Consider the following 25660-nt stretch of genomic DNA (forward strand, 5'->3'; position numbering starts at 1 on the left):
TGTGGGCAAGAATCCCTCAGAAGAAATGGAGTAGCCTTCATAGTCAATAAAAGAGTAGGATAAGCAATACTGGGATACAATCCTCAAAATGACAGAATGATCTCAGTTTGAATCCAAGGCAAACCATTCAATATCACACTAGTCCAGGTCTATGCCCCAACCAACCAGTGTTGAAGAAGATGAAATTGTCCGGTTCTATGAAGCCCTACAGCACCTTATAGAACTAACACCAAAAAATGATGTCCTTATCATCATGGCGGAATGGAATGCTAAAGTAGGAAGCCAAAAGATAACTGGAATAACAGGCAAGTATGGCCTTGGAGTACAAAAGGAAGCAGGGCACAGGCTGATAGAATTCTGTCAAGAGAATACGATGGTCATAGCAAACACTCTTTTCCAACAACCCAAGAGACGGCTCTACACATGGACATCACCAGATGGTCAACACAGAAATCAGATTGACTATATGCTCTGCAGCCAAAGATGGAGAAGCTCTATACAGTCAGTAAAAACAAGACCAGGAGCTGACTGTGGCTCAGACCATGAGCTTCTCCTTGAAAAGTTTAGGCTTAAACTGAAGAAAGTAGGGAAAAGCACTAGGCCACTCAGGTATGAATTAAATCATATCCCTGTTGAATATACAGTAGAGGTGACAAATAGATTTAAGGAATTAGATCTGATAGACAGAGTGCCTGAAGAACTATGGACAGAGGTTCGCAACATTGTAGAACAGGTAGCAACCAAAACCATCCCAAAGAACATTCCAATTCCAAAGAAAGGCACTGCCAAAGAATGTTCAAACTATCGCACCATTGCACTCATTTCTCATGCTAGTAAAGTTATGCTTAAAATTCTACAAGCTAGACTCCAGCAGTATGTGGATCGAGAACTACCAGAAGTACAGGGAGGATTTCGAAGAGGCAGAGGAACTAGAGATCAAATTGCCAACATACGCTGGATCATGGAGAAAGCTAGGGAGTTCCAGAAAAACATCTACTTCTGCTTCATTGACTATGCTAAAGCCTTTGATTGTGTGGATCATAACAAACTGTGGCAAGTTCTTAAAGTGATGGGTGTACCAGACCATCTTATTTGTCTCTTGAGAAACCTATATGTGGGCCAAGAAGCAACAGTGAGAACTGGACATGGAACCACTGATTGGTTCAAAATTGGGAAAGGAGTTCAGCAAGGCTGTATACTGTCGCCCTGCGTATTTAAGTTATATGCAGAGCACATCATGAGAAAGGCAGGGCTAGATGAATCAAAAGTTGGAATTAAGATTGCCGGAAGAAATATCAACAACCTAAGATATGCAGATGATACCACTCTAATGGCAGAAAGTGAAGAACTAAAGAGCCTCTTTTTGCAGGTGAAGAAGGCGAGTGCAAAAGTTGGGTTGAAACTTAACATTAAGAAAACCAAGATCATGGCATCTGGCCCTCTCAATTCCTGGCAAATAGATGGGGAAGAAATGGAGGTAGTGACAAATTTTATTTTCCTGGTCTCCAAGATCACTGCAGATGGGGACTGTAGCCAAGAAATTAAAAGACGCTTGCTCCTCGGGAGGAAAGCCATGGCAAATCTAGACAGCACGCTAAAAAGCAGAGACATCACCCTGTCAACAAAAGTGTGTATAGTCAAGGCTATGGTCTTCCCAGTTGCAATGTATGGCAGTCAAAGTTGGACCATCAAAAAGGCTGAGCGCCAAAGAATTGAGGCCTTTGAACTATGGTGCTGGAGAAGACTCCTGCGAGTCCCTTGGACTGCAAGGCGATCAAACCGGTCAGTCCTAGAGGAGATCAACCCTAACTGCTCTTTAGAAGGCCAGATCCTGAAGCTAAAACTCAAATACTTTGGCCACCTAATGAGAAGGAAGGATTCACTGGAGAAGAGCCTAATGCTGGGAAAGATTGAGGGCAATAGAAGAAGGGGACGACAGAGAATGAGGTGGCTGGATGGAGTCACTGAAGCAGTAGGCGTGAGCTTAAATGGACTCCAGAAGATGGTAGAGGACAGGAAGGCCTGGAGGAACATTGTCCATAGGGTCGCGATCGGTCGGACACGACTTCGCAGCTAACAACAACAACAACAAAATGCCATTCTATCTTTCCTTGTTGTCACAAGTAGGTTAATGCTGGTCTTTTGTTTTTTTCAGTAAGAAAGACCTGTACTTCATTTTGCATTTCTTCTTTCATTTTCATATACCTGTTTTCAATAAAGAATTAGGGTTAGGGTTAAGCTAACTCTAACCCTGACCCTTTTCATGGCTCTGTTTTCATGCTTTATCTAAATAGTTCTTAAAATTCTGCATAATGTCTAGGTATTATATATAATGCCAGGGAAAGTATATAACATATTAAAATAACACAGACATTTCATATTTTGCCTAAAAATATTTTCACATTCTATAGATTCCTAGGCATTCTATACAATGCCTGCTTTTCACATATTGCCAGTAACTGTTATAAGTTATCTTGCCTCACACTAGGAGAAGAGATTCAGTATCCCAGGAGCTGCAATTCAGAAGTCTGTGTTTCTTATACTTTAATTCTATTGTGTCAATAATAAATGAGACAAGTTTATTGCTTACCTCTTCCAGAGTTGTTTGACTCACAGAAAAGTGTTTAATTTCAAAAACTGCTTTGTTCATTTCTAGAAGTTGAAATATGTTTGCCACACCTCCTGCAGACACTGGGATATGATATTCCACCATGTTCAGTTGATGATCCTATATGAATAAGATTTAATGCAGAGAAATACAGATTTGGAAATCAAATACTAATGTCCATCTGACAACATATTTCCAATATGTTGGAAATGTTGATTCATTTGTACCTGACATTTTTACAGGATTGTGTCTGTTCTTTCATAACACTAGGGCCTTCTCTATTAATCCTGGATGATTTTTCCAAACTACTCTACAAGGAGCTTGATCAACTATGAGAGTCAGAATCATTGTGTGCTTATACATTTGATAAAATAAAAAAACCTCTAGTGATAGTAGCTGCTATTAATCAGAAACTACTTCAATCTTCGCTTCTTTTATACTGCCAGGATCTTAGAACCAGACACAATCGAATTTCTAAAGGAATCTTATGAAAGTATGAATTTTTACTTCTGTTTTCTTCTGTACAAGAATGTAGTGAGATCCTTAAAAGTGAATGAGAAAAAAAACTTTTTTTTTGCCCAAGATGGCGGCGGTCGTCTGTTGAGCTCTGTGAGTTCCGCAACGGGCTTTTAAAAATGGGGCAGTCTGGGAAGCCCAACCGAGGCTCGGCAGCCTAACGGGGGGTCGGATTAGGGAACAGCTGGCGGGCGCCGCTTCTTGCGGCGCAGAGGCCTCCACCCCCCCTGGAATGGCAGCAGCGGCCTGGCGGCCCGAAGATCAGCCATGGCCCAGTCCAGCACCTTAAATCAGCTGGCTTGTGCGGCGTGGATGTCTCCCCCCCCGGAATGGTGGCAGCGGCCTGGCGGCCCGAAGATCGGCCACGGCCTGGCCCACCTTAGATCAGCTGGCGTGCGCCTCTTTTTGCGGTGTGGAGACCTCCTGCCCTCTGGGAACGGCAGCAGCGGCCTGGTGACCCAAAGATCGGCCGCAGCCCGGCCCAGCGCCTTAGTCCAGCTGGCGGGTGTCATTTTGCGGTGTGGAGATATTCCTCCCCCTCCGGAATGGCAGCAGTGGCCGGGGATTATGGCGGCCCGAAGATCGGCCACGGCTGCGTTTTAACGGCCGGTTGGAGGTTGGAGCAGGGTGCAGGTTTTTTTGTTTTGGGGTTTTTTTTTGGCATGGTGGCCCCCCCTTTCCACATCAGAAGCAGCGAGGTGAGAACAGCGGCCTGGAGTTCGGCTGTGGACATGGTCTCGGAACTATAGCTGTGGTGTTTTCACCCAGGTCCTTTCTGCTCATCTGCTCATCTTTAATTTTATGCTGATTATTTGGATACGGTTTATGCCCCTGCTCCTGTGACTTCCCTACTGATAGTCCGGAATGGACCTGGGACCTGACCGTGGTGAGAGGGCGGTTCTGGATTGGTCATCAACCACCCCACTGGTGTGAGAGACCAGTTGGGGTAGGTTTATCCCAGTAGCCCGTACTCTGTCCACCCCAGGTTGGATGCCCAGCTGTAGTGAGAGGGCAGTTGGGCTTTCTTTGCCTGGTTCTGGCTCAGGTGAGAGCAGAGCCGGATTGGTGGACCTGAGGTACTTTCCAGATTCAATATCAATGTCATCTTGATATTATTTTAATACCAACTGACTACCCATTTGTTAACAACTGCCCTATGTGGATAATTTTTATTATTATATGGCTCGTTTGCGCTACTCCAGTGCTGACCTGTATGCCCTCAGGAGGGCACCTCCCTCCTGGTTATGACCTGCCATCTTTTCCTCCAATCCCCTTAAGGACAGGCCCAATTGTTGGGACCCCGAGAGGTGGTTGGGCATACATAGGGGCCTCTGGTGGAGATATATTAAGAGGCCCCTAATATGTTTTCTAGCCGGCTGTTTTAAAGGGTTAGGGAGGGGGGAATGGTAGGGTTGGGAGGGAATTGGTATGTACCCCACCAACTGGTCATCAGTCCGGGCCTGAAACGGTTCCCGGCAAGATGGGGCTGGGGTTGGGGTCTCCTGGTTTCCCTGGCATTGGGGTGGGGTTTCAAATCCCCACGACGATTGGGAACAGCAGCAGGCAGTTACACGGAGGGCCATATCAACACCTGGGATCGCGCCCCTGCTGTCTTCAAGCGGCGGCGTGCTCCGACCCTCCAGTTGGTACCCATTTATCCGGGGGTGAGAGGGATCAGGCCCCTGAGCTCAGGCTGGTGTACTTTAATGCCAGATCCGTTGTGAACAAGGCTCCCCTCGTCCGTGATTTGATCGAGGAGGAACACGCGGATCTGGCATGCATTACAGAAACCTGGTTGGGCTCAGAGGGAGTTGTCCCTCTGACTGAGCTTGGCCCTCCAGGTTTCTGTGTGTTACATTGGCCACGGGCTCAGGGCAGGGGCAGTGGGGTGGCGATAGTTATACGGGAGACCTTATGTCCGTGGGAGACCACTATTGTACAGATAGGTGGGAGTGAATCCCTCCTCCTGAGGTGTGGCCCTGGGGCTTAGTTGGGCTTGTTGCTAACATACCTGGCACCCAGCTGTGTAGCAACGGCCCTGCCAGAGCTTCTCGACACCCTCTCAGGGTTTATTTATTTATTTATTTTAATTCCATTTATATCCCGCCCTTCTCCGAAGACTCAGGGCGGCTTACAAGCTTAGCAGTAGCCTTCATTCTATATATATGCCTGCTTATTAGGGCTTTCACACACACACCCCAAGTGGCATTATTACAAAGTCAGCTTAATTGCCCCCAACAATCTGGGTCCTCATTTTACCTACCTCGGAAGGATGGAAGGCTGAGTCAACCTTGAGCCTGGTGGGATGCGAACCTGCACTAATTGCAGGCAGCTGGTGTTACTTAAGGAGGCATTAGCTCACTGCTCTACCAAGGCTCTTGACAGTTGAGTTTCCCAGACTTATAGTTCTGGGCGACTTTAACCTGCCTTCTCTGGGAGGGCCATCTGAGTTGGCCTGGGAGTTCATGTCCTCCATGATAGCCATGGACCTGACCCAAGTAATTCAGGGTCCGACTCATGGGGGAGGACACACCCTCGACCTAGTTTTCTTATCTGGGCAGTGGTTTGATGATCTGGGAGGGGGCTTGCCAACTATTGTCCCCCTGTCATGGTCCGATCATCAGGTCCTGCGGTTGGTCTTCCGCTATGCCACCCCCTGCTGCTGGGCTGCGGAACGGACCAGGTGGTTCCGCCCCAGGCGCCTAATGGATCCAGAACGGTTCCAGACAGCGCTTGGGTCTATACCTATCCCCCTCACTCACAGCCCGGCCGACGCCTTGGTGGATGCCTGGGAAAGGGCTGCCACCGAGGCGCTCGACCGTGTTGTACCCTTGCGACCCCTGGCCTGGCGCAGATCCCGGTGGGCTCCATGGTTTTCTGTGGAGCTGCGGGAGATGAAGCATCGGAGACGAGGTCTAGAGAGCTGTTGGAGATCCAGCTGGTCTGAGTCTGACCGATTGCGGTTAAGAACCTTTACGAGGTGTTATCTCGTGGCGATGAGGACAGCAAAGTCTAATTACTTCGCTGCCCTCATCACGTCCGCAAATAATCGCCCAGCCGCCCTGTTTAGGGTGACTCGCTCCCTCCTTAATCAGAAGGTGAGGGAGGAGCCCTTGCAGGGGCGGGCCGAGGAGTTTAGCTATCATCTGATGGACAAAATCGCTCAGATTCGAGCCGGTTTGGATTCTGACTGGGCAGAGACTGATGGGGAGGAATCGAGCGGTCTAGAGAATGTTACCTGGAGTGAATTCAATCCTGTGACCCCACATGAGGTGGACAGGATCATGAGGAGACTGAGTTCCGCCACGTGTTTATTGGACTCGTGCCCGTCCTGGCTGGTATATGCAGCCCGGGAGGAGACACAAGGCTGGTTCCAGGCAGTAATAACTGCTTCTTTGAGGGAGGGTACCTTCCCTGCCACCTTGAAGGAGGCGGTGGTGAGGCCCCTCCTCAAGAAGCCTGCCCAGGACCCAGCTATTTTGAACAACTATCATCCGGTCTCCAACCTTCGCTTTCTTGCGAAGGTGTTTGAGAGCGTGGTGGCACTTCAGCTCCCTCTGTTCCTGGAGGAAACTGATTACCTGGACCCGTACCAATCGAGTTTCAGGCCCGGGTACAGCACGGAGATGGCATTGGTTGCACTGGTGAATGATCTCTGCCAGGCTCGGGACAGGGGATGTTTCTCTGTCCTAGTCCTATTACACCTCTCAGCAGCTTTTGATACCATCAACCATGGTATCCTACTGCGGCGTCTCAGGGGATTGGGAGTGGGGTGCACTGTTTTACAATGGTTCTCCTCCTACCTCCTGGGCTGCTCGCAGTCGGTGTTGATGGGAGGGCAGAGGTCCGCCCCAAGGCCTTTTGTTTGTGGAGTTCCTCAGGGGTCGGTTCTCTCTCCCCTCTTGTTCAACATCTATATGAAGCCACTGCATGAGCTTATTCGTGGTTTCGGCGTGGGGTATCATCAGTATGCTGATGATACCCAGCTTTTTTTTTCCACCCCGAACCAACCCAGTGATGCCCTCAACATGATGTCCCATTGCCTGGAGGCGGTCCGGGTTTGGATGGGTAGAAACAGGCTTCATCTCAATCCTGCCAAGACTGAGTGGCTGTGCATTCCGGCATCTCAGACTAACCAATCTTTTCCATCGTTAACTATGGGGGGTGAGGTGTTACCCCCCGTTGATAGGGCCCGCAACTTGGGCGTCCTCCTGGATTCACGGCTCAGTTTGGAAGATCATATAGGAGCCTGGGCCAGGTGGTTTTTGCCCAGGTTCGCCTGGTGCACCAGTTACGGCCCTATCTGGACTGAGATGCCCTACGCACAGTCACCCATGCGCTCATGACCTCCCGGCTAGACTACTGCAATGCTCTCTACATGGGGCTGCCCCTGAGGACCACTCGGAGGCTTCAGCTGGTGCAGAATGCAGTCGCGCAAGTTGTGATGGGAGTCTCCCGATACTCCCATGTAACACCTCTTCTCTGCGAGCTGCATTGGCTTCCAGTTGCCCTCTGGGTGAGATTCATGGTGCTGGTGATGACCTATAAAGCCCTAAATGGCATGGGCCCGGATTATCTGAGGGAGCACCTGCTGCCAGCGTCAATTTCCCATCGTCCTGTGCGCTCCCACAGGGAGTGCCTCCTCAGGGTACCGCCAGTGAAGGATTGCCGCTGCGCGATCCCCAGGGGGAGGGCGTTCTCTGTGGGCGCGCCTGACCTATGGAATCAACTGCCAACGGAACTGCAGACTGCCCCCGACCTTCGTTCATTTCGCCGGGACCTAAAAACCTGGCTTTTTGAGCTATCTGGTCTGGACTGAGGGGTTTAATGTTTTAAAATTGTGATTTTAATTTTTTGCGGCTAGACTTAATTTAATTTAATTTTAATTTTATATTGTATTGTTTTTAAATTTTGCCTTGTAATCCCCCCTGAGTCCTTTGGGAGTAGGGCGGTATATAAACTGAAATAATAATAATAATAATAATAATAATAATAATAATAATAATAATAATAATAATAATAATAATAATAATAATAATAATAATAATAATAATAAAAACATGCTGTGTACTCTAATTTTATAGAACAAATGTGATAGTATTTGGCTATCATGAATACTACAATTAATTCAGGATGCTACAATTTCTACCAGAGCATTAATCAAGAACAATTTGGCCTCTTTTAACTTACATTATTACATTCTCTTGTATACCAAAAATTCATTGCATTTTTTTCAGTTTAGCTTAGCCTTATTGATATTCTGCTTATTTAAGCACATGAAAGAATATTCCATTATGTTAGAAATCTCCCTGCAGTCCAAAGAAATGTAATCAGATTTTAAGTTATTAATGTGATATGCAGGCATTTCACAGTATAGCTATGTAAAAATATGTACCCTTAAATATGTATTTGGAAAGTTTGTTTGTAAAAATAGAGTCAGCTTCTCAATGTTGTCTGCACTGTTATTCAAATGCATCTTCACAGTGAATCCTTTTCCAAATCTAGAGGAAAATATGAAAAGTATATTTTATTAGATAAAATGTAATAAAATGTAATAAAAATTCTAGTAACCCCAAGCAGCACTTCTAGAAAACCAAATGAAGCATAATTTCTAGTACAACCAAAAGCACAATAAGGATCTGGGTCAATTTCAAATTTCAGAAGGTTAGAATGCTACAGCATCAGTGGTTTGTGTAGGTAGAGCTCCTATCTATACTGAGTCTTATGTGCATCTTTTGATACTTGAATGTGACAAATATTGCTCTGAATATCTAAGTTATGATACAAAGTTGTAATAGAATGCAATAACATCATTATATCACCTTGGTTCACTTATCCATAAAGCTAAAAAATGATGCTTGGTAATTTTTGTATCATTTTCCCCCCTTAGAGCGAAAATTGCTCTTACACTTTACTGCTTGCTCAATTGGGTAAGAGTTGTCACAAAAGAAACATTTTACCAACCTGCTTTTTATATGCTGTAATGAACCCAAGCACTGGAAATGTCCATTTACCATGATAGCCAGGCGTGTGCAGAGAGCCTCACATTCTTCCATGCTGAAAACCAAAAGGAATTGCATTTTCAGTATGAAAAACTAGAATGCCTGATGATTAGAATACATCTTGTTGTCTGCAATCTTCTCAAAATATACCAAATTTATATATCGATCAATAACCAGCAAAATGGGACTGTAAAGTATGAATTTCTATCAATTAGCAAGATAGGTGTACAATTCAGTTATAATCAGAAGCATTATTTTCATATGGAGAAAATAGTGGGAATCACACTCCACAAGGTTTGGAAGAAGTATTGGAACTGCTTGACAGGCTAATCAAATATTAAGAGGAAAATTCTCTTAGGGTGAAAATACCAGAAACAGGTAGATGTTTGCCTATAGATGTTTTCTATTAATTTAATAGCAATTACTCAGAATTAGTGCTCTTGCTATTGAATAATGGAACCTATTGTCAACCATCTCACTACATTAAACAGCAAAAGAAACTTCTGGGCCCTTTTTCTTCTCCAAGAGTATATTTTTAATGAAAAGCCATATGGGTATAGAAGTAGAAAAGCCAGTTCTGATGTTTTTATGCACAAACAGCATAGGAAAACTTTTCCTTCCCCCCACCCCCGTACTTCCCATTTTCCATTGTCCACCAATCAATTGCACTTGCTTTATTTTGGAAATGGCCTGTCTGCCTCAGACGTTTTCAGGCAATGACCTTGGAGTTTGGGTCTGTTTCATGCTTCTAGGTGGCACTCTTGCATTCCAGAGGTCCCTCCCAAACCTCCCTTACATTCCAATGCCTTCCCTCTCCCCTCCCTTACGGTTATCTGTTTGTGAGCAGGGTTGTGTAGCGAGTCAGTCATGACTTGCTGACCCTCCAGAATGATTAATCCTACAAAGAAACACACACATTATTTCTACACTACTTTTCACATTAACACCCTATCAGGGTTGGTCTGGGTATATTGTCCAGATACATCAAGACCTCCTTGTACAAATGCTCATGTAGGATTTCATTTATTAGCTGCATGAACACTTCTGGAGCCAGCCTGATGTTATCTTCCTGTTTCCCACGATGGACTTAACACCTGGGGATTGGCCGAATTGAACTAACCAGACAAACTATGGGGAGGAATTTTGCTTGGAACACTTTAACCTATCAATCTGTGCGGGAAAATTTTAGATCCAGTCTAGTATGCCTGCTATCAGCTCCTAATAAAAGTTTCTTTTGGAAGAATCCGCTTTCCTGAGTTCTGGTTTCTTGGGATGAGGTGTTTTTTTTAATACAAGTTTTATTGATTTTTTAGTTTTACATCCAGGTATTTATGAAACAATACGGTGGTTGGGTAGTTAAAAGTAAACAATATTGCAAGTCCCAACACTTACAACAGAAAAAGAAGAAAAATTCATTTTTTAAAAAAAATCTAATTCTAGCTTTCTTCTTGTGCCAGGCAGGCTTCCATATCATTGCCTTTAGCTTCTCAAATGTGTCTCCCTTTCTTCCTACGCACATTGTTTGAATCCAGGGAGACCATCCAGTTATCAATTTTTCATAGAGAGTGATCCCTTTGTGGTCATTAAATTTTCATTCCAGTAAATCCAATCTCCATGTTTGGCGTAGTGCAGTTGTCATTAATTCAATCTGGTCGTCTTCTTTCAAATCCATCTGGCTTAGGTAAGAGGTCATGTCTGGTGTTGTAGTTATTGTTTGGTTGGTTGAAGTCTTGGTATTTGAAGGCCTTTGGCATCCTCCATGTTAGTATTGCTTTCTTCAGCTTCTCTTGCTTGTTGGATTGGAGGTTTTATAGTTGAAATCAAAGTTTAGGCATCAAGGCTCTCAGTAGATTGTACTTGTTGTAATTTAAAGTCCCCTGTTTTCTCGTTAAATTTCTCATCCTCTGTTCATTTTTGGATTGTCAGTTAATCAATTGAAGTAAGAGTCTCATTTGGTGAATTTGTGCTATCAGATTTGTCTTTAATTCTGGCTTTTATTTCTGCAATCATTGCCAAAATTGTATCAAGTATGAGTTTATAGTCAAGTGGTAGAATTTATTCTTCCATTTCTTTACAAATAGGCCTTTAGTGGAGGCTATTTTAATAAAAGTCAATAAATGTCCACCTCCACTATTCCTAAAGGTTGTTTTCAGTGCCAGGTGTTTCCAATTTTTATCTTTAAAGATAATGTCAAGGACAAATCTGTTAGAGCCAGATCTCAGAGTAAAAAAAAAAGGTTTACTTGCTATACCAGATTTTGCCACAAGATGTCCTCAATAGCATGTACAATCCTTTTGCAGACTAATATAAGTCTTTTATCCAATTAATTCATTTTTAGTAGTAAATAGGGTAGTAGGTCCCCGTAAAAATAAGCAATAAAAACTTTTTAGTGGCCCCAAAATTTCAGAGGTACAGATAGGGTTGCTTAGTTATTTAGCTTAGTCATTTGATTTCTTTGAGCCTTTAAGGTTGTAAATCCCCAAGTAAGCAGTTGTCAATCTTTCAAGAAGGGGGAAAAAGATTTTCAAGAAAGTCCCACAGGAAAGTAATTAGGGAAGTAAGAAAGGTAAGTTCTCACCCAAATCCTCCAGATTGCTTCATTGTGCTTGATAGTGATTTTGGCTTTCGGCAGGGAACGGCTTAGTGATTGGCCATGTTAATGGCCAATCTCTTCTTCTTTGGGCCAGAGGAGTAAGTCCAGATCAAACGGAGGGCTGCCGCCCTTCCGCAATCACAGAGAGATAGCCTCCTCATGGTGGTCGCCCCTCCAGGGTGACTTTTAACCCTTTGCAGGGTCCTACGAGGAAGAAAGACTGTATGGCAGGGGGGGACATCTCCCAGCAGTCCTCCAGCACCGTGCGCAAACTGGAAGCCAGGATGAGGTTTTGAAGTGGGCTCTGAGATTAGACAGGATCTGCAGTAATAGTCAGCCTGGAAGGAAGACCCTTACCAGGGGACTTTGCAAAGTTATCATGTCGGATACCGGAGCAGGGACAGAAAAAGCCACTGTGAAGGAGGAGTCCTCCCTCCAGTTGGAAGCCTGCCAGCTGTCCAGCTCCAAATCTTCCTACACCTCAGAGGAAGAGGTAGTGGAGACATGTCATTGGGAAGAAAGATGACTAGGAAAATAAATCGAGAAAGGTGACCCTAAGACGAGGTAGCCACCAGCCAGGTTGGAAGCAGGAGATGGAAAGGTCTCTCCATCTTAGCAAAGACAAAGGAGATCATGTTGGTCATTCAAACTGGATGCTGGAGAAAGTGATCGACCTGATGAAGTCAGCGTTCAACTCCCTCAAAGAGGAGAAACCCAAGCCATGTGCCCGCACTGTTACTTTAGGCTGCAGTAAGAAGGACACCAAAGGGGAATCCGAGGCCGAGGTTCTGGGAACATCAGGTGGAGCTACTGAGACTGCTGCCATCTCCACAGCAGCCCCCACTCCCCGCCATACCGCAGCTGTGACAGGAGACATCATAGAAGAAGGAGAAAGCACCGATCCATCCAGAAATTCCCACCATTGGACATGAAGTTCCGAGGGGAGCTGCTGTGCCTGGGATTTTTCCTAACCCAGGTCCTGAACTACATGGAGGAATATGGTCAAGACATCCCCACCGATTGGGCCCGGATCCGCATTGTGCAGGCAGCCTTAGATGGGGTCTCAGCCAACTGGATTGTGGACCTGCACAATTCTGATGCTCTGGAGCTGCAGAATTTCAACCAGTTCATGGGCAGTTCAAGGACCCATTGGCGGACTGGAAAGCCCACAAAAGAATAAAAACGGTAAAACAAGGCAAACGCCCGGTAGCCGAATTCACTCAGGAGTTTACAACCATCACTAGCAAGTTAAATTGGCTGGAGGACATCCTGCTCAGCCATTTCAAGGATGGCCTAAATTATGACCTCTACAATGCCTGCCTCCCCCGAGGGGACCCACACTGACTGCATGATTTGTATGTCCTGGCAGAAGAATCAGAGATCGACCTAGCCAGGAGACATCGCGGAGGGAAGCCGTGGAGCCGATCGCCATCCGAACCATCCCGTGAACTGGCGAAGTCACAGCCCACTGCCAAAAAGCCCATCAGTTCTTTCAAGTGTGGAAAGGAGGGACATTGCACTGCAGAATGCTGTTCCCAGAATCCTCAGAAGCCGGATTAGACCCCAGCCGGAAAATCCGGGAAGTCAGCAGCCAAGCCACAAGAGCCAGCCATGAAAGGCACAGAAGCCGTAAAGTTCCCCCCTTCCGCCCAATGAGGGAAGGGAGCTCCGGCCTACACTGCAGGAGATCCAACTCGTCGGATGACAACTCCAAGGATGAACCCCTGGTAAGTGGACCCATCACGCCCCTCACCTGGACAGTGACTATACTAGCCCCCTCCATGCCCGAACCTGTCAAGGTTAGAGCCCTAATAGACTTCAGCTGTACGTGTTGCCTTGTTAGCCAACTGCATGATTGGTACGTCCTGGTAGAAGAAACAGAGATTGATCTAGCCAAGAGACATCACAGAGGGAAGCTGTGGAGCCGATTGCCATCTGAAGCATCCCATGAACTGGCAAAGTCACAGCCACTGCCAAAAAGCTCACCAGTTGTTTCAAGTGTGGAAAGGAGGGACATCGCGCTGCAGAATGCCATTCATGGAATCCTTAGGAGAAGCCGGATCCCAGCCAGAAAATCTGGGAAGTCACCAGCCAAGCCATGAGAGCCAGCCATGAAAGGCACAGAAGCCATAGAGTTCCCCCCTTCTGCCCAACGAGGGAAGGGAGCTCCGGTCCACACTGCGGGAGCATCCAACTCGTCGGATGACAACTCCAAGGATGAACCCCTGGTAAGTGGACCCATCGCGCCCCTCACCCGGACAGTGACTATACTAGCCCCCTCCATGCCCGAAGCTGTCAAGGTTAGAGTCCTAATAGACTCCAGCTGTACGCATTGCCTTATTAGCCCAACGCTGGTGGGGACTCTGGGCATTCCAGTGAGGAGGCTGAAGAAACCGATAATATTCGGTCAATTAGACAGGTCCATGGGGGGGATGTTGGCCACATTAGCCACACTGCCAATCCACCTCACCCTAGGGGACCCAAGGAAACTATAATATTCGTGGTAACCCCAGGCATGGAGTGCCCGATAATTATGGGGATGGTGTGGCTAGCAAAATGGAACCCCTGAGAGGATTGGAGAACAGCTGAGCTCAGATTCCCACTCCAGGGGGCCCCACAAAACACCACGGAGAAGGCAGCAGTGGGAGAGGAAAAGGAGTTACCCGAGATATCTGAGGAATGTAGGGACCTTGTTGAAGTGTTCAGCTAGGAGAGGTCAGACCAACTGCCACCTCACTGACTCATGGACTGTGCAATAGAAATCAAGCTGGGAGTGAAGCTCCCAGACTGTATTCTATGAGCCCCGAGAAGTTGCAAGAAATGCAGAAATGTATAGATAAGAACCTGGAAAGGGGATTCATCGAACCAGCTTCACCCAAAGTAGAAGCCCCAGTCCTGTTTCAAAAGAAAAAGGACAGAACTTTGTGCCTTTGAGTATGCCTGCTATCAGCTTCTCCTAATAAAAGTTCCTTTTGGAAGAATCCGCTTCCATGAGTTCTGCTTTCTTGGGATGAGGTTTTGAAGCGGGCCCTGACACCAGCTCTGTTCTGATTGATTGATTGATGGATTAGTATTCTGGAATACTATATTTACAATACCACCACCGGATGTACTCCCTTGTTTATCCCTCCCACCTGTGCCAGGAAAGCAATGACCAACAGTTTGCTTTCATGGATGAATCTTTAAGGACATATGATTTCCATTGATAGACATTTTTATGAACTGTCCTCTGTTTATTCACTCCCATACTTCCACTCACCACTTGTGAGGCTGGGAGACAAAACATGTGTCCATTTTACTTGCAGATCAATCCTTAGGACAATCATGTGGGTCCCTGAATTAGTCATATATATTTGGGTTCCACAGTCTGGAAGAACTGACTAAATCTGTTAGGGATCCAAAATCAGACAAGGGAGCAATTCCTTAGAACTGTTCTCAAATCTACGAGAACCATGGTTTCAGAAAATCATTGAACAGACCTATGTAGGGAACATTGAAATCTAAAGTTTCAAAATGTATTTTTCCTTCATATATAATACTTAAGTAATTCCTAAAGTTTGTAAAATATTATCGAAAATGTATTTGAGAGTATCTGTGTTAAGAGAAAGCTAAAGAAAAAGATGTATTAGTTTAAAGAAAAGTTTAGAGTTTTTAAAAAAATGTATACAAGAAGAAAAAATTATTCTATGAGGGTAACTTGGAGGGAGTGATCTAAATTTAATAGTGAACTTTAAAGTATGCATGTTAAGAGGATGTTTAAAAAATGATGTATTAGAAAGTTTTGATTTCAGAAATGTTTTTAAAGAAAAAGTTAGTGTTTTAAAATGGATGAAAAAAAGATTTCCCCCCCTTTAAGGTTAAAGAATCTGAAAGAATACAGTGTCAGAATCCAGTTAGATTTCATTTCTACCTATCTTCTCTGATTAAAAATCCAGCCCTTGCATTCTCCTGGATTCTGTCATATGAAAAAGGGGAGGGGCAATGCATGGGGACTTCTGTTGGTTTCACTTCCTGTCTTCACTACAAAGTAACCTTTTACCTCTCTGAAGATTTTCCCTGTGCTGACAGGGGAGGGGGGAAAGATACAACACTTGGAGTCTGGGCAATAAAAGGATTGAATGATGGTGCCGACTGAGCCGGACTGGTATTATCTTCCCTGAAATAAACACCTAGAATCTGCCAGTTTGATCACCCGGAAGAACTGTGGGTTGGGGGGGAAGCTTGGGAACACTTTAAAATGTTGAATGATGGGGAGGACTTCTCAGATCCAGTCTAGCATGCCTTCAGTTAATTTCTCTTAATAAAGATTCCTGTTGAAAGAAAATATTTTCAAGAGTTCTGTATTCTTAAGATGTAAATTTAAGTGGGTCCTTACATAATAATAATAAATAATAATAATAATAAACCTTTATTGTCAAAGTACAACATGTGTACATTGAGATTAGCTGAGCCTCCCCCTGTGCTCTCTCCCCCCAACACACAGTGACAACAAACCCTCCATCCCACCACACTATGTGAACCAACTACACCACACACCGGCCTCCCAAGTGGGGACTTTGCAAAAATTAAAATGTCAGTTGATGAGGCAGGGAAGGGAGAAACTCTCCCAGAGAGAGACCCGGTTCCCTGACCGGAACCCTGCCACTGGTTGGGATCTGAAGTGTTTATACTCCTCAGGAGAAGAGATGGGGGAGAGGTGTAACCACAAACCTCAGTGGTCAATGGGTGTTGGAAAGAAAAGTGAGTGGGAAAAGAAATCAAGAAAAGTGACCCTGAGACGGGGGCCCAACCAACCAGAATGGAAGCAGGTGATGGAAAGATCCCTGCACGTAAGTGAAGAGGAAGGAAATTGGGCAGAACACTCAAACTGGATCCTTGAGAAAGCTATAGACCTAATGAAAAGAACCCTCAGTGCCCTAGGAGAGGAGAGTTCCGAGCCCCATGGCCGTACCAGGACCCGGAGTGGCAGTTGGAGAGATGTTGAGGGGGGAGTGGAACCTGCAGTCCCAGGGCCATCCACTGATCCAGTAGCAACCATTTCAGCAGCCCGCATTCCCCGCCAAACTGCAGATGGTGATCTGGATGGAAGACAATACCACTGACGACTAAGGCACCTATCCATTCAAAGATTTCCACCACTGGACGCAAAATTCAAAGGGGAGCTGACACGCTTGGGGTTTTTCCTAACTCAAGTCCTCAACTTCATGGAAGAATACAGCCAGTACATCCCCAGCAACAAAGCCCATATCAGGATTGTGCAATCTGCTCTGGACAGACCGGCCGCAGATTGGGTGGTGAATTTGCATGACTCCTATGCCCCAGAGCTCAACAACTTCAACCATTTCATATCCTCTCTGAGAAGGCGATTTGAGGACCCCCCTGGCCGACTGCAAAGCCTGCAAAAGAATCAAAACAATGAGGCAAGACAGACGGTCGGTAGCCGAATATACGCAAGAATTCCGGGTCATTGCCAGCAAGCTGAACTGGCTGGAAGACATCCTCCTTAGCCATTTCAAAGATGGCCTAAATTACGACCTATATAACAACTGCCTGCCCTGGGGGGACCCAGAACAACTCAATGAATGGTACATCCTGGCAGAGGAAGCGGAGATCATCCTACTGAAGAGACACCACTGAGGAAAACAATGGAGCCGCTCCCCAACTGAGCTGACATGAGAGCCAGCGAAGCCACCAGCTATGGCCAAGAAATCAACGGGGTGTTTCAAATGTAGGAGAGAGGGGCATTTGGACGTAGAATGCCGCTCAAAAGTCTCCCAGCCCAACCCAGACAGATCACTGGCCAGCAAAATTGGGAAGCCAAAAAAATCAGCCATGAGAGTGATAGAGGCTGTGGAAACCCCAACCTCTGCTCAACACAGGGAAAGAACTCCCGCCTCCACCACAGGTCCGGTGGACACCTCAGACGACAGCTCGGAGGGTGAACCCCTGGTAAGTGGACCCATCACACCTATCCTCAAGACAGTGACTATATGAGCCTTGGTGGAGCAGTGGGCTAATGCCTCCTTAAGTAACACCAGCTGCCTGCAATTAGTGCAGGTTCGCATCCCACCAGGCTCAAGGTTGACTCAGCCTTCCATCCTTCAGAGGTAGGTAAAATGAGGACCCAGATTGTTGGGGGCAATTAAGCTGACTTTGTAATAATGCCGCTGGGGTGTGTGTGAAAGCCCTAATAAGCAGGCATATATATAGAATGAAGGCTACTGCTAAGCTTGTAAGCCACCCTGAGTCTTCGGAGAAGGGCGGGATATAAATGGAATTAAAATAAAAATAAATAAATAAATATTAATTCCCTCCATGCCTGAAGCTGTCAAAGTGAAAGCCTTAATAGACTCTGGGTGCACCCGCTGCCTCATTAGTCCGATGCTAGTGGGAAATCTGGGCATTCCGTTGAGGAGGCTAGAACAACCAATCTCATTTTCCCAGTTAGATGGGTCCATAGCAGGGGGTGTGTGTGCCAGCTACCCTATCCACTTTAACAGTCCACCTGTCCCTGGGGAACCATGGAAAGACATATCGTTCATAGTGAGCCTGATGATCCTGGGGATGGAATGGTTAAAGAAGTGGAACCCCTGGGTAAATTGGAGGACAGCAGAAATCAACTTCCCGAAGGGGACCCCACAGACTTAAAACCTCAAGGGGATCAACCAAAATTAAGAAGGGAAAAAGCATCCATGGGAGAAGAAAAGGGGTTACCTGAAATACCAGAGGAATACAGAGATCTCGCTGAAGTGTTCAGCGAGGAGAGGGCAGATGAGCTCCCACCCCCACCCCACTGACCCATGGACTGTACCATAGAGTTCAAAGCAGGGGCAAAATTCCTGAAACCTAGATTATACTCCATGAGCCCAAAGGAAAAGGAGGAAATGGAAAGATTCATAAAGAAAAACCTAGAAAAGGGGTTCACTGAGCCAGCCAAGCCTAAAGTAGCCGCTCCGGTCCTTTTTAGAGAGAAGAAGGACGGCTCTTTATGCTTATGCATTGACTATCGCCTATTGAACACAATCAGTGAAAGCAACCTATATCCCTTACTCCTCATGAAAGATATGTTATCACACCTCTCGAAAGGAATTTTTTTGTTTACTAAACTAGATCTAAGAGAGGCGTATTACCGCATTAGAATTAAGGAAGGGGATGAATGGAAAACCACATTTAATTGCCCAATGGGGTGCTACCAATTCAAAGTTTTGCCTTTTGGATTACAAGGGGCCCCTGCAGTATTTATGCAATTAATCAACAAGGTACTAAGGGAACACCTGTTTAAGGGGGTCCTGGTTTATCTGGACAACATCCTTATTTTCATCGAAACAAAAAAGGAACATGTCAACCTAGTCAAAGCAGTTTTAAAGAAACTGTGAGCTGGCCACCTATATGCCAAATTATTGAAATGCAAATTCCACCAGGAAAGAATAGACTACCTGGGTTATCGCATATCCCCACAGGGCATTGAAATGGACCCAAAGAAGGTTAAAGCAGTATTAGAATGGGCACCACCTCGCACAAGAAAGCAACTGCAAAGTTTTCTGGGCTTCGCAAACTTTTACCACCAATTCATCCCCTCATTTCCCCAGATCGCCCTGCCCCTCACGAACTTACTAAAAACGAAGGGGGTATCCTCAGTAAACCTAGCCAGCCACTAAAATGGACAATGGAATGCCACGCAGCATTTGAGAGATTAAAGACACTTTTCTGCAGAACCTATTCTGAAACACCCAGACATGGATGTTTCACTGCAGTTTGCTGAAAAGAGAACAACAGCCACCATTATGGCCAAAAATCCCCCCCACACACACCTCTAATCATGGTGGAAGGAGAACAACACTTTGAAATAAAGGAAATCCTAGACTCTAGAAGATACCATGGAACAACTCAGTATCTAATAGCATGGAAACACCTCCCCTCCTCACAAAACAAGTGGGTTCACAAATGTCATGTAAAAGCACCAAAGCTTTTAAAGAAGTTTCATTTAGAGTATCCTAACAAGCCAGACTATTTATACCTGATTTGTTTTCTTTACAGGTGGATCTCTCTTATTTTTAAGGGGAGCCAGATGTCAGAATCCAGTTAGATTTTATTTCTACCTATCTTCTCTGATTAAAAATCCAGCCCTTGTGTTCTCCAGGATTCTGTCATACGAAAAAAGGGGAGGGGGAATGCATGGGGACTTCTGTTGCTTTCACTTCCTGTCTTCACTGCAAAGTAACCTTTTGTTGATTCACTCCAGGTATACTAAATATAACAATATAGCTATCTGCCTTTCATGCTATGCCTCTGAAGATCTTCCCTGTGCTGACAGTGAGGGAAAAGGGGAGGGGGTAAGATACAACACTTGGAGTCTGGGCAATAAAAGGATTGAATGATCATGACAACTGAGTCTGACTGATATTATCTTCCCTGAAATAAACACCTAGAATCTGCCAGTTTGATCACCTGGAAGAACTGTGGGTTGTGGGGGGGGGATGCTTGGGAACACTTTAAAATGTTGAATGATGGGGAGGACTTCTCAGATCCAGTCTAGCATGCCTTCAGTAATTTCTCTTAATAAAGATTCCTGTTGGAAGAAAATATTTCCAAGAGTTCTGTCTTCTTAAGATGTAAATTTAAGTGGGTCTTTACATACAGTGAATTTTGTTAATATAAATGGTGATAGTTTATAAATAGTATTAAGTGCAAATAGAAATACATATTATTTCCAAAGCAAGGAAGATAAAGCAGAAATGGTTAAATTGATTGTTTTATACAAAGAGGAAAATATATATATGTTTTTTTATTTCAATATCACTTTTGGATTTTGTACTTGTGATAAAAAATGAAACTTTGAGTTTGATTTTGCCGATTAGATATATTTATTATTATAGGAATCGCTAGATACTAATGTGTAAAAGTAAAAAGTTGAGGCTGGAATGTTGTTATTTTATAGTGTTAAAAAGAGTCGGAGGTCAACACTTTTTTTTCTTTCTTCCCTTGTACCTCCTTCCCTTAATTTCCTATTTTTATTTTTCTTTGTACTTTATATATTGATAAAATAGTAAAAGTCATTAAATGAGAGAGTTGGAGATGTCTCACTTTATATGAATCTGCCCAGCCACAGACTCATAATTTCCCATCTAGTTGGCCTCATTTTCCATTCTGCTATTTTAACTTGAAGGAATTGAAACGTCTAATAAGCGTACAGAAATAAATGATTATATACAGTATGTTATTAACATAAATAAATAAATTTATTTACATTTAAATAATATTAATATTATTTTAATATTATTTTATAACTATTATACACTGTATGTAGGTCTGAACATTTTCATTGTGCCTCAGATAGCACATTATACCTGTGTGAAGTAAGTATCACTGAACACTGGTTCTGCACTTCCTCGGTGATGATTTTCCATAAATGCCTTTTTGCATTAGGATCCATACCAGAACTTGGCTCATCCTAAAATAAAAACATTTGACAAAGAATATTACAGGTTAAGAAAATAATTTTTTTCTTAACATTTTTAAAAGCTCTACTAGCCTTCCTGTTAGTTCCTCCAGCATTTTTACTGAATGTTATTTTAAAGGTTTACAACATAAATGCCACTATATTATGGAAACAATGAAATTCTTCACTTGCTTCTGAATAAGGTTATCTTAGGAGGGCTTCCTAATAAGTAAAGAATCACAGGACTTCACTGTTAAGCAATAAAAATGTCTAGATATTGATCCAAAGAAATAAATAAAAAACAGTTATTAACTAGGAAAGCTGAGCTTCTGATTTAATTATGGATGAGCTAAGTTCATTATATCTGAAATATAACTGGCTATTATTAGCCTTTTCTTTTATTGATTGAAAACAAAGAAAATAAGAATGAAGGTTTCTCCTTTTCTGAATTCTCCTCAAAAACTCAGGAGACACAGTGTAGTGCTATTGTAATGTCAAATTCAGATATGGTGCTGTGAGGCTAGAGATCATACTATGTACATGAGCATTTGTTTTTTATGGGAATATGTTATAGATATTGTAATATAACATACTGTGTTTCTCCCAAAATAAGACCTGATCTTATATTCTTTTTGGCTCCAAAAGACGCATTAGGGCTTATTTTCAAGGAAACACAGTATTAAGGTGATCAGCCCAGTTGGGCGCCCCACCCCCCAGCATGCACACAAGAGGTAGTTAGTGCACAGGGGCCAATGGTGTCCAGCAGAAGCCTCAGTCTGTCGGACCCTTGGCCAGCACACTCTGGGGCTGCGTAGCCTGCACAGTGCAAGTGAGTTGATTACCTGTCCAAGCAGCAGATGTAGCAGACGCTTGTGGGGAGGCAGGCGATCCCGACATGTTGCATGACTGCTTGCCTCGGCGTGGCTGCAGGCAAGCTGAGAGATGGTGGAATGGAGTGGGTGGTGCATCTGGATCACCTCTCTCTCCCCCATGCCTATGCCTCTGTCTGCTGCCGGTGCCACAGTATGAGCCTCCTGCGAGCCAGGCAGCCATGCAGCACATCCAGATTGCCTGCCTTCCCCCTGTGCCTCTGCCTCCGCATGCTGCCAGTACTGCCATGCGAGCCTCCTGCGAACCAGGCGGTTGCACAGCACATCCGGATTGCCTGCCTCCCCATGCCTCTGCCTCCTCCTACCACTAGTGTCACCACGCAAGGATGAGCCTCCCGCAACTGGCCACCCACTCCATCCCACCATCTCTTGGCGTGCCAATAGAGAGCATACCAAAGAGAGAAGGAATCCATAATACCAACAAGTTTATCCACTGCCTAATAAGTAATAGCATGAAAAATATGTCATGTGCATTTTTATTTTTTGAAATATTTTTAACATAGACTTTTGTATTAAACTTGGATAGTATAGAATAGGGGTCCCCAACCCCCAGTCCATGGACTGGTACCAGGCCGCGGCATGCCAGCAACTGGTCCATACAAACAAGCAAAGTCCCATCTGTGGGATGCAGGCAGCACGCAAAACCACACACTCTCTGGTCTGTGGAAAAACCTTTCTCCACAGAACCAGTCCCTGGTGCCTAAAAGGTTGGGGACCTCTGGTATAGAAGAAGGGCTTATTTAAAAACAGCAGTAAAATAATGATGTAAAAAAACCTCAATTGCAAACCTGAAGTCAATGCTAACCATATGAAATTAATGTTGGGTAAAAGCACATAATATTAAAAATGAGACCAGGCTTGAAAGTAAACATAGCAGTACAAATATATAAGAATGGAAACTTGTGATAGAGATAAAAATATTTCCAAATAGAGACATAATGGTCTGATATCCAGAAAGTAGGCTAAATGCTGTTGCCCTAGGAAGGACATTGTTCCCTAACTCATTACAGAAACCATTGATACTTGGGTTAGGTCCTTTTCTAATCACTGTTCTACTTCTCAGGAATTTATTTACGAAAAAATGTTTTTTGACTGTGTTCATTTCCACATTGCTGTCCTGTATGCCAACATAAAACATAGAGTTGCTGTATGGGACAAGTAGTTTCTAAATTTGATAAATAAATAAAAATAAAAAAAACTTTGTCAGCATAATTTTGTTGTGTTGATTTGAACAGTTAGATGGTTAACATATAAATTTGATAAATAAAACTATGCTGCTCCCATTACCAACCTGTATCCTGTCTCTGTTGCCCCTCTTACGTATAAATCCTATTGAATCTTGTTGTCCTGATTGGTCACAACCAATCATTGTAAGTAGTGTGATTGGTTTTATTCTCTGGTTTTGCTCCCATTTTACCATTGTGGATAATAAAATAATATGAAATCCAGAAACATATAGGAACTGTAGGAAGGTCCCCCCTCCTCAGATTAAAATATCCTTTATTCTTAATATTAAAAAGAGGCAGAATATTATATTACCCCTGAGGGAGGAATGGAGAATTTATGTGGTGATTTATATTCATCAAGATCAGATAGGTGTTCTCTAACCAATTTCTTGCTTATTTTAATTTTTATTTCTAGTCTGTCTTTTACAGTTAGATTTTTGGTAGGTTGAGCTATACTTTCTTTTTGCATGAAGACTGATACAAAGAACGAGTTAAGCAGCTCTGCTTTCTCTCTACTGCCAGTTATTTCCTTGCCATCTTCTCTCTTAAGTGGACTTACTGTTTCCTTCACCTTTTTTCTTGTTATTTATATGTTGAAAGACACTTTTTTTTACTATCTTTGATTTTGTTGCAAATCTTCATTCATTCTGAGCCTTGGCTTTCCTGACTTCATCTTTGCAGATTCTGGCTATCTGCTGATATTCTTTAATTATATGTCCCTCTTTCTATTTTTTGTACTTGTCTTTTTTGTCTTTCACTTTATTGGAGAGATGTTTGTGCAATGATGCTGTTTTTTTCCCTTTTGGATGACAAAGTTGTCATTTTGGTTGGTTAGGAATCTGTTTGATCTCCCACTTGTTGAAAAGTTTGTCTCCCAGCTGATATCAGGGTAGTTAAAGTCTCTCATTACTACTGTGGTATGTTTCCTACATACATTTGATACTTGTTTAGCAAAGAGTTCATCTATTTGTTCTGCTTAGTTGGGTGGCCTGTAGTATACGCCTATAGCAATGTTATTCTTTTTCCCTTTTATATTGACTGGATTCTAGGAGGCTTTCATCCTTGGTTTTGTGGATTTCTGTAGAGATGTAGAGATCTTCTATTATCAAACTCAAATGAGCCTGACCTTCACTTTCTATGCAGAACATTAAGTATTTGCACGTGCTGAGCACAATCTCTCCCTTTAACAAAATACTTTTCTTTCATCTTGTTGTAGCTATTACTTTGCAAGTCTATGAGACAGAGAACATGAAAAATCATAATAATTCCCCACAAAATAATGTTTGTATTTCATACCAATAATAAAACTGATGGTTTCCCCAGAAGGGCTAGAGCAGTCGATAACTTTCTGTTGGTGCCATAGCTACACATACCGGCAATTCTACATCGGTAAGGCATGAGATTAAGTCGATAAAGAAGGTGAAGTACAATCTGTGGGGAAAAGAGATTCAGAAAAAGGATCATTTTTCAACAATTATGGTATGACAATATAATTAATACCTGAATTTTAGGAAGAAATATTATTTTGCTAGTTTTACAATTAATTGTTTTTTTAACTTCCTGTTCAATGTTAATTTACCAGCAGTTTTAAGCAAACGTATTAAAATCAAGCATACATAAATCTGTAGCAAGCATTTTGGAGTTAGAAAGGAACTCATAGTTGTCTGCACAAGACTCTCCTGCTAACTTTGTTTTGTAAGGCTATATTTTTGTGGATTTATTGCTGTGCCACTTGAACTCAAAATCCTTTGTAAAATGTGGTACCTAGAACTGAACACATCATCCTGTCAGTATTTCTTAAAGCATGGTTCTAGGAACCTGAGGATCTGTGAAATCAAAATTATTTGCCCGATATTGATAGTAGTTTCTAAAATTTAAAACCATGTCACTTTTTAATTTTTTGTTAAAAATAGGGGTTTTAAGAAAAATATTTTATTTATACTAATATTTAATAGATTTAGTATTATTTTATATGATTCAATAAATATTCTATAAATGTGTATAACCCATGTAAATAAAAACTCTTTTTGGTTTTTCCATAATTTTTAAAAATGGGAAGGGGTCCTGAAAGAAAAAACTTAAAAAACACTGTTCTAAGTGGTCTTTGATTAATACCAAATGAAATGGAACAATTTCTTCCTGTGACTTAGTAGAAGTGTGTTAGTCTATGGTAGCTAGACATCAGGAGAAGTCTGTAAACCGATGGATAGAGTGGCTAAATGCATGTAACCAGTCCACACATCTCATGAAGTGAGCTATAGCATAGGACACACTAGGTATATTATTTGCCACTTAAGAAGTAATCTGACTTTCACATAGCCTAGAATAAGTTACAAGTGGTGAAGAGAGCCCTAATGTTAATTTTGTCAGCACTGATCATTTCCAT

At 43.4% G+C, this 25660-nt stretch overlaps 1 protein-coding gene across 1 annotated transcript in view; it reads right to left on the minus strand.

Moving 5' to 3' along the window:
- ABCA12 (ATP binding cassette subfamily A member 12) overlaps positions 1-25660 on the minus strand; it is a gene marked incomplete at its 5' end in the record, with an annotated part of 277161 nt that overhangs the window by 2860 nt on the left and 248641 nt on the right. Inside the window, 5 exons of the mRNA XM_081312657.1 lie at positions 2591-2728; positions 8520-8625; positions 9089-9181; positions 21067-21170; positions 24571-24705. Of these exons, the coding sequence (XP_081168783.1) occupies positions 2591-2728; positions 8520-8625; positions 9089-9181; positions 21067-21170; positions 24571-24705 (576 nt within the window). The remainder of the gene's footprint in view (positions 1-2590; positions 2729-8519; positions 8626-9088; positions 9182-21066; positions 21171-24570; positions 24706-25660) is intronic.

Source organism: Vipera berus (genome assembly GCF_964194415.1).
Source record: "Vipera berus genome assembly, chromosome: 1".
Lineage (NCBI taxonomy): Eukaryota > Metazoa > Chordata > Lepidosauria > Squamata > Viperidae > Vipera > Vipera berus.